Source organism: Haliotis cracherodii, unplaced genomic scaffold (assembly GCF_022045235.1).
Source record: "Haliotis cracherodii isolate W230 unplaced genomic scaffold, xgHalCrac1.p SCAF_16, whole genome shotgun sequence".
NCBI classification, from domain to species: domain Eukaryota; kingdom Metazoa; phylum Mollusca; class Gastropoda; order Lepetellida; family Haliotidae; genus Haliotis; species Haliotis cracherodii.
Genome location: NW_027266271.1, coordinates 10,521,107 through 10,534,123, shown reverse-complemented (window position 1 = coordinate 10,534,123; position 13,017 = coordinate 10,521,107). Strand labels below are relative to the sequence as shown.

General features: G+C 37.6%; 1 protein-coding gene across 2 annotated transcripts in view; it reads left to right on the top strand.

Moving 5' to 3' along the window:
* Positions 1–13,017, top strand: part of LOC139463375 (dual 3',5'-cyclic-AMP and -GMP phosphodiesterase 11A-like) — an 86,475-nt gene that overhangs the window by 35,184 nt on the left and 38,274 nt on the right. For both annotated transcript variants that reach the window (XM_071244634.1, XM_071244633.1), the window contains exon 2: positions 12,045–12,203. In XM_071244634.1, the coding sequence (XP_071100735.1) occupies positions 12,045–12,203 (159 nt within the window). The remainder of the gene's footprint in view (positions 1–12,044; positions 12,204–13,017) is intronic.

Below are 13,017 nucleotides of genomic sequence, written 5' to 3'. Positions count from 1 at the left end.
AAGGCCATTGCCCTTAACAGAAGACTTTGAAAGTCCACCGAAGCCAATTTCAAGGATTTAGTTCTGTTCAAACAGATGACTGTATTCTGGTCACATGGCAAGTCTCCAGGTGAATGTCAGCTGTACGTTTCTGCGATGCTTCAGTTATTCCGTACATCACGTAAATCCTGGTTAATGTGTTAAAAGAAAACTCTGGAAGGTGCATTACACGCAAGGAAATAAAAGCGACAAAAACCTTTCTATAATCATAAGAAATCTCTGATGAAGGCAGAGTCCATTGAAACATATTAAAGCTTTACTGAAGCCTTGAATTTTGTAACCTCGATCAAACAACTTTTAAGCAAGAGTCGTATGACTCTCTTTGGAATCTTGGTAGAAAGAGCATGCTTGATTGTACCTCACAAGTTGTGAAATGTACACACCAAAGCCTGGAGCTGGTCGAATATTGCTCGAAATAAAGTGAAAGTTGATGTCAACCCTCTTGCCATACAGTCTTTTTGGTAGTTTTTTGTCACGCTGAAACTTTGTGCATAGAATCTTTGATCTAAATATGAAACAGATTAAGGCTGTTTCACTGGTCCCTTATATTTCTAGTTCTAGTAGGGTTATCAGTGGAAAGCAATTGGCTTTTTTATGGTTATTGGACGATATCAGATCATCGATATAACTGAAGCTTAAAATGCCTTTGCCAAATTACCTTGTTTTCAGTTTGCCGGGCAGAAATACCAATTCATATGCATAAAGGAACAGATCACAATGAAGGGGAGCAAAATTAGTGTTTATTGGGATGCCTACTTCTTGACAACATTTCTTACCCATACATTGCACAATCTTTGTCTCTCTCGATACAGTGGATTCGTGGATCGATTATTTGGAGACATACACAGCTCTGTGTGAACTCATTCCATTTTACATTCCAGGGGTTTCCAGTTTTGTTGTATGACAGAAATCTATCCACTCGATAGGCTCCATAACCAATTTTATTCTTGCAGCAACTCCGTTTTGCGTGTGATGTTTCTTGTGTAAGGTTAATGGTGAATTGTGCTGCCATTGAAATGTATTAGTCAGGTCATTGTTGTTGAAAATCTCACTGAAAGTAATGGTACAGACGAACGTGTATCGTTTGCATGATAATTCAAAAGTGCTACTTTATGGTATGTCACATCAGTGTACGACTTTTATTTGTTATTCACAATAACACACATATTATATAATTCTATCCATAGTATATATCTAGTATGTAGTCTAGTATCTGGTATGTATGGCACAAAGAGTATCCTTGTTGTACATTACCATACTCAAACGTCAAAAAGTCTCGCTGTGTTTAGCATAGACAATCCCAGCCTTGGCACATGACTAGAACTTGACGTTATCTCCCAGAAACACGATAACACATGACATATTCATTGGCTATTCGTGACGGAGTCTATTAAAGCCTGAAGCTTCACATGGAATATATTGTCCTTGCATTAACAATTTGAAACACTTGGGACAGTGTAAATCATAGACGGTCAGACAGAAATCCTGTTTTAGACACATGTTACGTCTTGTTCATATCGATGTCATCTAGACAAGGCTACATGTCCAGTATTAAGAGATCAACAACGCGGGAGTCTTTTAGTATTTTAACATGGTCCTGATTCCTGTCATTGGTGCATTAATATTTCTTTAATTTTATGAATTATATGTAGGTGTTTATTTAAGTTGCTTTACTTATAGTGTCAGTTGCTTTATTTATACTCTCACATATTTGTCATGTGTTTCTTAATGCTTTCTTAATACTCCTGTAAGTTTGTTTGGTTTGTTGGTTGGTGTACGTAAAGTACACATATATCTTGAAATGGAAGTACACATCTCAAATGGACCGACCTATCGTCCCGACATAGTTTACCAGACAGAAATCTACCTCAGGGAATATGAACCACTGACTGTGCTTCAAGTCGATTAATTCCATGTTGCTAACGGCCTATGAATAATAACGCTTGTTCTCGGACATCCCTGACATTGCCCTAGTGTATGTGTTACGAGACACAGAGGAACACTATAATGCCTATAAGTCTGGTATCAGGTGACTATCTGAAAAATGAATATTTAAGACTGCAGCTCGTAGCTTCCAATTACTGTAATGGTTCATAGAGGAGGGTGGATTGAGGTGCTTTCTTGTCGCATATTTCATATCACGTTTCCCTCTACACATTATGGGAAAAGCAGGACATTCCGTGCCATGGTTTGTATTCAACAGATCATCCCAGACCACTGCTAATGGTCAATAGAAATGTATACTGGAGTTTGAACTGATATTCCGAATTATTTCGATAACGGCAGCTTAATTTTAGTAACAGGACTAAATGGGAATTCTTTCTGATGAGTTTTTTTTTATATAGGTGGTAAAAACAGGAAATAATGTATTATTATTAAAGTTGATCTGGTAGGTTCACTTACAATATAAGTGATTTAACAGTTTATATTTTGCATGTCTTTTCGGAATAGCTTCAGGTAAAGATAGGGTACAGGGGTACAAACGCATACTTGGTGTCCCCAGCATATATACTGATGTATTTTTGTTTTAATTTGCTTACTCAACTAAACCCGCACACTAACATAGTTGTATTTTGATATCAAATGTGTAATGTTACAAATCATCTATACTAGTATGTGTATATGTATGAGAAGCTTTAAGTGACCCATACTCTTTACGCCCTGAAACATTCCTGTGGCTGACATTCGAATGTAGAACTGACATTGAAAGCTGATGATCACACATCGCATAGATGAAATAATATTGATTTTAATTAACTTCTTTTTTACACACTTTGTTACCAGCATGTACACACGTATACAGAATCAGATTTACCTTGAAAGTATTCAAAAAATATTTACGACAAAGACATTGTGGGGGTTTTGGGGTCTTTTTCATATAGTAAGTTTGAATTTTTGAGCCGCTAACTAACAATTCATTCAAGTTAAGAATCTGTGGCACATATACTCGGATGTGTATCTATCATGTAAATAATAATTACATTGAACTAAATGATCTTGATTGTAATCGATTTACGTGCCACAGTAGATAACTCGTGTCAATCGCCTCTGATGTGTTTCGTGATCTCTAATCGCCTTACAATCACAAATCCCAACCATCGAAAACGGAAGAACAGAAATGAACAAAAACCTCCATCGGTTAGTAACCTTTCAACGGGTACATGCAGGCAGGCCTACATTTATGTAAAATGATGGTACGCCTTTACAAATATTGAATTGGATCATGTTTCATCTTAAACTTCTTTCTTCGTTGCACTAGAGAACGGCTTAGATGACTTATGGAACCTGTTAGTATCAGTCCACGGTGGGTAACTTCTTTGTCCAGTACAATGCCTGGTCATGATAGACTGACCCTAACTCAAACCCTAATCTTATTCCTTTAGGAATACGGACAGGGATCATATTCTCTGCACCAAGTTTGTATTATCTTTCAATGGTGTATAATTAATATGGCACAGTATGATTTGCATTAAGTAGTTAAATATGCAAATATTTCGCATTACAACTGTTTAAATCAAGTATTATAATAGAATCAACAGGAAATGGCATGTTAAACAGACCTAATGTTATATATGCATAATGATCATGATATAATACATATTCAAGTTTAAAGGTAGATTATACTTTCATTCCTACGTGACCACAATATTTGCTGTGAAAGTTTATGGCAACTTGAGTTCAAAATTGCTTCAAGACAACCTTGATCTTGGCGTTCCTCATAACGTATTCTTGTTATCATGTATACCTACCTACTCTGTGTATTGGACTGACTATGGTATAATTTAGTCATAATTATAAACAAATAAGTTTATGATGAAGATGTCATAAAACCAATGCATATTTTAGCATGTTCATGGGACTGTTTGTGTAACCTGAGACAAGCCTCTCGTCAGTATATCAGGTGTGGTAATGGACATTCGTCGTAATGAGGTAAAGTTACTGTGTGTTTATGTTCGGAATGCCAAAGAGATCATCTAACCCAGTATAAACGTTTCAGACTTCCATTGGGTTTCTTACGTGATAAAGCGAGGATTCCATGGGGACAAAGAATTAGCATCCACGCGTGCGTCGTGCATATGTGCGTGCTTGTATGTGTTCTTTAACGCCACACGAAGCCATGTATATGACGGAGCTTGAGAATAATCGAGTCTGGACCAGCCCATCCAGTGACTGATATTATGCGTAACGATCCCCGCAGTCGGGGTACGTTACCACGCCATCAACTGAGGCAACCTATGTATAATGTCGCCTCTTACGACCAACATAGGTTGCTAGGGATAACACGGAATCTCCTGGGGTAAATTTGCAGATGATTGAGTGACAAATATCCCGGTATATGAGATGGCATCAGGAGAATGCATGTGTGTTGCTGTGTATCAGGATACCTTGATTTAATCTATTATTGACCCCAGGCATTGAACACACGAACAGAGCACATTGCGTTTTATGTTGTAGAAAGCAAAACGTTGTAACAACACATATAATTTATATGGTATACATTTGTAAGTGATATTACAGAAAACGCTGAACGTCAATATAAGTGCCACATGTTTAACCCGCGTTGACCATCAGGGACATTGACCATCTGACGTTCGTAATATACTGGACATTCAAATGATCGAAAAATAGTCCTTATCAAGAACGTGTGAAAGAAACGACGGGAAATGCATATTAAAGGTCATTTTTGATATTCCGATAAAGCTCCAACTACACAATGCCTTTCGTACGACTAAATTAGGGATTTTAGATTGTGGCATTGGTGACCCTGATGAATGTGTGTCATCCCACTCTGATCGTCAACACATGGAATGTTCACATGCTGTCACCGAGCAGAGGAAGATCAAACAATAGGCAATACTTGAACATCAACCAATCAACAACGAATTAGCGATTCTGTCGACATGTTCATACTATCACGCATCATAATTGAATATATTCACGTAAAATCAATTGCTGTAATCGTGAGGGAAATTGAGTCCTGGCATGGGTAGCATATGGAAAATATGTATTGTTAACACGCCTACCAAGATAAACATCCCCAGTCAATAACCTCGTCCAGCTGGTCCCTCTGCCCCAGGCGCGCAGTACTCGTTCCTCGTCCTCTCAGCCTCAATACTTTGAACGTGTACATGTAGTACATCTGGATATACAAAGATTATCCAGATCGACTATGTCAACATACTCTACTAGCTTTATCGCCTTTCCAGATTGCCATGCAGCCACAGTTCTACGTTTCACTATTGTAATGTACTCATAAGGTATTCATGTATCTAGCATGCAAGAAATGAAATATTTTGTTCTTGGTAAGAATAATATTTCTGTTTAAAACATTCGTAACTTAAAAATTACAAAAGCCTGCTCACTACTATACATGTGGATCTCATGCACAATATAGTAATAATTAAATAAGTGGAGTAAGATTGAACTTCTTATTAAATCTTACTTATATATATATATACAGAAATGAGGCAAATATTCACTCGGTGTACATGTAATATATAATAAAGATATAAAGAAGATGTTGGACTAACGTGGACTTTATTATTGCTATAAAGAAGATGTTGGACTTACCTGGACTGTATTATTGATATAAAGAAGATGGTGGTCTAACGTGGATTTTATTATTTTATTATTATTAATATATAAATACGGGATCTCCATGTGTACATTGAGTTTTTTAAACGATAATAAAGACATATACATGTAGATCCCGAATTACCATCTCTTACCGATATCAACAATAGAAACATATGTGTATCCCTCACGGCAATATTTCAATTGCATATATCATATGGGCTTTGTATCTCAAAAATGTATTTGTGTTTGTGACGGGTGCCATCGGTAGGACAGGATACTCTCACCATCTCGCGAACACCTGGTCTTGTCACTATTTGATAGTGATTTATGAACACATGATGCAGTCTTATCAAATAACTGATCGGGCTTTGTTATGATCATAAAAATGTTGGATTTTTTGCTTTTATTTTTATTTTGTTCTTCGCGTTCTGGCGTCAGCAGGCGTCACATCTAAATATCAGCTGCAAATCAGAAGCAGGTGTTCCACAGATTCCATACATATGTTCTGACGTCTCTATATTTCTGCCGTAGATGTTCGTATGTTGTACACACACGTACCGTTTCCTGCTGATTATCATAAACTATGGTAGATAGCCTGTAATGTTTCACTGTTTATAGCGTCTGTGATAACATATTGGTTTATCAATTGTCAGGGCCTCATTCCTCAAAGCGTTCTTAGCGCTACAGTGATCGTAAGCTAATGTTAAAGTATGTGACTTACGATCACCTGAGCGCTACGATTGCTTTGAGGAGCGGGGCCCAGATCATTATCCCTGTGTACCATCAGACATATATATTCAGTGTATATATTCAGGACTATGAATATGATATAAGTAATGACATTTTCCAAATAACATGATGACTATATATGTCAACAATTATGGAGTGTATGCCAAGAAAGTATATACATCCACATGAGCACATAGTAGGGTAAATTTGTAATATATATTGTCAGCTGATAAACAATTATGTTATAAGGCCCATACAGTTTATACTTAATATATTGAAAAGCACCAGTCCGATAAAAGATCAGCATTTGACCTCGTGAAGAATATTATAATTCCGACAACATACAGAGAAGCACACTTCATGGGAACGTGGGCTTCTAGCGTGTATCATTCCAAAATGCGGTATGTTATAGTGCAAGCACAGATTCTGTGACAGTACATAACTTGGTCGGACTTAAAGAGTTTCTGCCGTGTGAAATACTAGTATGTGCCCGACGTCACCTCGCATTGCTCCATGGCAGTATATATCCTTGTAATGTAATATAATTCACTTTTTTATATGATAGTTGAAGCAAGATATCGAGACCAACGACCAACACACTTGAATAAACTACTCAAATGATGTTAAAGAACACCCATTTTCTATTCATGTGACTATAATTAATCTGATTAATTAGATTCATATGAAAACATCGAGTGCTCTTAAACTACTTTTGTGTAGCATTTTATAATATCCCTTTTCTATACCAGAATATTATTTATGAAATGTCACCATGATTTAAAATTTTAGACTTCTCTTTTACCTGATATAATTCTCAATTCCTGCGCTAAATTACGGTTATTACATAATACGGGCACCTGCCCTCTGACGACACCTAGTTATTGAACTCTACATCTATGCGATGCAATTATATTGGTAACAAGTCACACGTACAGCTACCTCTTTGTAATATAAGTCAATGCGGAGTGAATTCACAGTTTTAAAGAATGCATATAATCTCTTACTAATTTGAATCATTGTTTATACATTATATCTACTAATTCCCGTATAAGACAAAGTGTACTCATAAACACTAACAAAGGTATATATTACACTTGAACGGCGATTTCAGAAAAATAAAGCACATATTATGTGAAGGCATTTTTTAAAACCGGTTTGAATTGCATCGAGGGAAAGATATCACAACAAGCTTAATAACGTGCTGGATAAATTGAACAGTGTCTCAATTCACCACTTATGTGTATGCTATTTCTTATACATTAAAGTTCCACCAGATTGGATGAATAAAAGGACGATGTATTTATACAAACTTAAGGGAGATGGGTTTAAATTATGTATAAATGTCTTAGAGTGGGTTAGGTAAGTGCGTGTTCTGTGTCTTTGGTAGAATGCCCAAACGGAAAAGGAGGAACTACAACGAATAAAACTGTTCTGGCCGAACGAGTTGTCATCTAAAATATGGTTGCCCTACCTGAACCGTTTGTGGTTGTGCTCTCTGACAGAGCCTCAAATAGCATAACCATTCTATGTAAGCATAATTACATTGTTTGATCGATGATCATGACATAACAGACACATCAAATAATGTCACATATAAGGCCAGTATTTAACTGAGGATTACCACGCAAACTTCACGTGTTGTGCAAACATCACGCATCGGTTATATGAACTTTCAATACGAAACCACGTTTGTACTTGATTCTACAGCTCCATAAAACTCCGCACAAAGCAATACATTACAGGGTCCAGCAAATGTACCACTAAATCCCTGCCACAAAGAATGCCATAATCCTGACTACAATCAAGGAAATAAAAATATTTGAGACAAGTGAAATAAATACCATGTGGATTACCAATCTCAGAAATCACATCTGATTGTACACTATACCACACACCAAAATCCATTCCCTGATCCATGAGGCATTTGTTAATATATAGAGATATTGGTTGTAGGTTGGTTGGTTTGTTGTTTAATGCCGCACTCAGCAATATTCCAGCTATACGACGGTAGTTTGTATATAATCGAATCTGGACCAAAAAATAGGTCTTCAGCAACCCATGCTTGCCGTAAAAGGTGACTATGATGGTCGTAAAAGGCGACTAACGGGATCGGCTGGTCAGCCTCGCTGACTTGGTTGATGCATGTCATCGATCCCAATTGCGCGGATCGATGCTCATGATATTACTCTCTGGATTGTCTGGTCCAGACTCGATTATGTACAGACCGCCGTCATATAACTGGAATATTGCTGAGTGCGGCGTAAAACAACAAACCAACAAACCTTTACGCAAATGAAATTTGTGCTTGGATTGGCAAATTCAAGAGAATAGAAATGGTCCAAAAGGTTTATCTTAAACTTCAGGTATATCAATTATATGATATCGGGGTGAAATAACCAATTACCAACCTTCCACTGAGTTACCCACCCGCCACCCGTGAAGATCCAGGGTAGAATAGGTCTTCAGCAAACCCATGATGGCCCTAAAAGGCGACTATGCTTGTCGTAAGAGACGACTAATGGGATCGGTTGGTCAAACTTGCTGCCTGGCTGATGCATGTCATCGATCCCAATTGCTTGGAACGATGCTCATGGTGTCAATCTCTGGATTGTCTGGTCCAGACTCGAGTATTTACAGACCGCTGTCATTTAGCTGGAATATTGCTGAGTGCGGCGTTAAACAACAAAAACACAAACAAACAAACCCACCTGCCAAGAGACAATTGAAAGCGCCTCATCTAAAACCCCAAAAGAGACTGCAAGATCGACATTTTGTTTTGCATTAACCTCTTGTCAAGATTAGATGGATATATATCGTTTAAAACATAAATAGGAAATACATCTTGGCTATGCGTCTTTGTATTTACAAAATATACTGACATCACGACCTTCAGTATTACACAAACCCGTTCTAAAGAAATACCAAAGATGGTGTAACTGCCATTATAAACATAGGACGCTTAGCCATTGCTATATATTGCTATCTCCTCAACGGCAACAAAGGTTACGTTGAATCAACGTAAATTCCAAATCCCATAAGTCTTTAAGACACTAATTGTAAATGTCGACCACCAATGATTTTAACACAGATGTGTCGGGGAACGGGTGATCCAGTCCCCTAAGGAATACCAAATCTCGCTGTACAACAGCTGTGAGCTTCGGACAAATCATGATCCGATAACCGTTGATTCAAATTCCAAACTTTCCCTAATTGTCGGTTTGTCAGCACGAAATCCGACCTCTTGGAGTTCACCACGGTCGGAAATTCTAAGATCTGCAACCCTTCGGGCTTTCCTGACACATTTAGTTGACAAGCTATTACCTACCTGAATTTGTGTTCAGAAATCCAACAGTTAAATCCAACTCACTCACTCACTCATAAGACACGTGTTGATATATCATCAGCTGTCCAGAGTTTGTAAGGCGATAATGACATAAATTTATGCACTTGATACATTAACATACTGCAAATGATTCTACGGAAACTACCAATTAGAACATATTAGTCGGATGACAATCACGTATCCTTTTTAGTCTGTAATTTGCTAATTCGATCTAGTTCTGGTCGATTTTAGCTACAGTAGAGATCGATGTGATGTGCACGAACGTAGTATATTTTCTGTGACATTGTATGCCTTTTCAGAATGCGTTGTGGTTGAGGTGGGGTGAAATCGTGTTCATCGTCGCTTTCAAGATACTTGCACTTACATACCGACGAACATGCATCTGTTTCTGTGTGTGTATGTGTGAGTGAGTGAGTGAGTGATTGAGTGAGTGAGTGTGTGTATGTGTGTGTGTCTGTGTGTCTGTGTGTGTGTCTGTGTGTCTGTGTCTGTGTGCTTGTACTAGTCAGGACTAATGCCGTTTTAATAGTGCTAGCCGACTGGGATACCTTGCCACCTTTTATCATGGATACCCCACTCAAACAAATTGTGGTGACTCCGAGCCCACCAGTCCTTGTTTTATCCCCTTGATGCCGAGCGCCAGCAGGGAAACAAGAAGTACCATTTATAACGTCCATTGGTATGAGGCGGCTATGAATCGAACCACAGTCCTACCGCTCTCGGCACAAAGGCACTACCCACTGGACCATATATATTAGATTATGACACAATGAATAATAACATACATGTATGTTTGGACAATTTAGTATCTTATCGTGGAAGTGTTTCCTTAAGAAGCGGATTGAGAATCATTTTTATACATTAATATATTGCAAACGATGCCACAGTAACTATCAATTAAAACACGTGATTAGTCGATTAAAAATCCAATATCCTTGTCAGTCTGTAATTTATTATTTCGATCACATACTGGTCGATCAGCGCTATATGTACAGTTGAGGACGATGTGATTTGATCATGGATATATTTTCAATAACAGTGTATGACTAAATGCCTTTTTCAGTTTACCTTGGGGGATTATAGAAGCTACATGTATATGTATATTAAAATACGTTACACAATGAATAATACTCCACTTTTTGGAAAGTTGTTGTGGAACGATATTATCAGGATGTATATAGAAAATGCATGAAATCAATGTCAATAAAAGCGACAAAACCCGTTCCATATTCACACGAAATCTCTGCAAGGGTCGATAGTACGATTATGACTATATCATGATCAATTTGATTATTATTATTGTTATTATTATTATTATTATTATTATTATTATTTATTTTTTTATTTTTTTTATTATGACTATCATATACCCGGTGTTCACGAAAAGGTGACCACCGGTGGCACCCGTCACGAACACATGCAAGGCAAGGCAATTATTCACCTGAAGAAATATGAGAACATATGATACAAGTCAAAACAGGGAATTGCACACAATATATGCTGCTCAAACAGGACATAAGATTTAATTATAAGTAACTGTTTGGGAAAACATGATTCTAAGCATAGATGTATTCGCGTGTTAAGTCCCTGTAAGTATAATGGCAGTAATGTATTTGCCACAAGTACAGGTCTTGTAGGGAATACTTATTACATGTTTTATGGTAAAGCAAATTGATCGCTCATCTCCTAATGTAAAGATCACGAATGCGGAAGGCAATGCAGTTTTGAAAAGCCAATATCTATTTGGCATGAAACACATTTTCATTATCGGGAGCATAAAAGTTTCTTTAGTCTACTCCCATGACTACAGTTGCCTCGTGATATTTGAGATCCAATGTTTGTCGAGCCAATGCTTGTCAGAAATAGGTAACATCGTAATATGGACTCATTAACTCTGATGAAATACAACTCTTTGCCGTGAAAATTGTTTTACAAAATGAGTGCAATTGCAAACAAACTCATTCAACTCCCAATCAAAGTAATAAACGGAGAGGTACACTTTAATCTATTTGTTCAATACAACACAGTTTGGTCGAGGACGTTCTTCGGCATAACAATCTCATTCTTGACATTAATACAGCATTATGTGGATTTGAAATTATAAGAGAAGACATAGAGAATCTCACCCGAGTGTCTTTTGATATCAAATATATCAACACGAGTTGATAAAAGTTGGAAAACTGTGAGGCTTGCCGAGGATGTTTTCCACTTTTATCAATGAGTCGATGTTTGACAGCTGACAAGGCGCTTTTACATTGGTGACTGTTTCGTACTCAACAGGTATCAGACTTTGTTAATTGTGTATGTATGTCATTTTCATATTTGTTTCTAATTTGTCATGAACATGTTGTTTCAGGACCCTCGGTACAACGATGAAATTGGAAGAATTACTGGGTACAGGGCGGAAGCCTTGCTGTGTCAGCCAATCAAAAATGCAGATGACGAGATTGTGGGCGTGGCCCAGGTCCTCAACAAAACAGGAAGCGAGAAGGTCTTTACTAAAGATGACGAGAATGTAAGTTAATATCTTACCTAAAAATAATGATAATAATGCTTTTACTACCGTCTTCGCCATGCTTGTGGTTTTCACACAGAGGTCCATCCATGGTACGACCCAGAATATGTAGAGGGCGTCATGGAAATGTAGATTATGCAATGAGCTTAATAAGACTGTCCATCACATTGTCAGTGGATGCCCAGCTTTGGCACAAACGCAGTATCTTAAGCGACATGATGGAGTGGCTTGAATTTTTTAGCACCGTCTCTGCCATGTTTGTGTCTTTGACACAGGGGTCCATCCATGGTACGACCCAGAAAATGTAGAGAGCGTCATGGAAAATGATCAATACAAAATTCTTTGAAAATAGGCCCATATACAGTCTCAGACCTATCCAGGCTACAGACCTGATCTTGTCCTCTTTGCTACATCCAATGAAATCATTTATATAATTGAATTACAACCCATAAAATAACGTTATTCGCGACTCCGATATGTTGTTCATGAACGAACTCATCGCCATCAAACAAACAGCTTACTACTGACATGGAGGTGATACAGAAATGTATTAAAGCAAAGGAGTATTGGAAATGAGGTGATGGAAATATAATACAATGTACCACGGAGTCATAATCACACCACCTAGTTTATTCTTGAAAAGGGATAATGATAATTATGAACTCTAGACCATGCTGTGAGTCTCCAAACCTGATTTCGCCTCCTAGCATAAACACCGCTCAAGACGTCATGAATGCGGTATCCAGAGAATACCCACTTATCACCACGTCTCATAAATAAAAGCTATCCATGTGTCCAAATTCCCTTGCGAGAT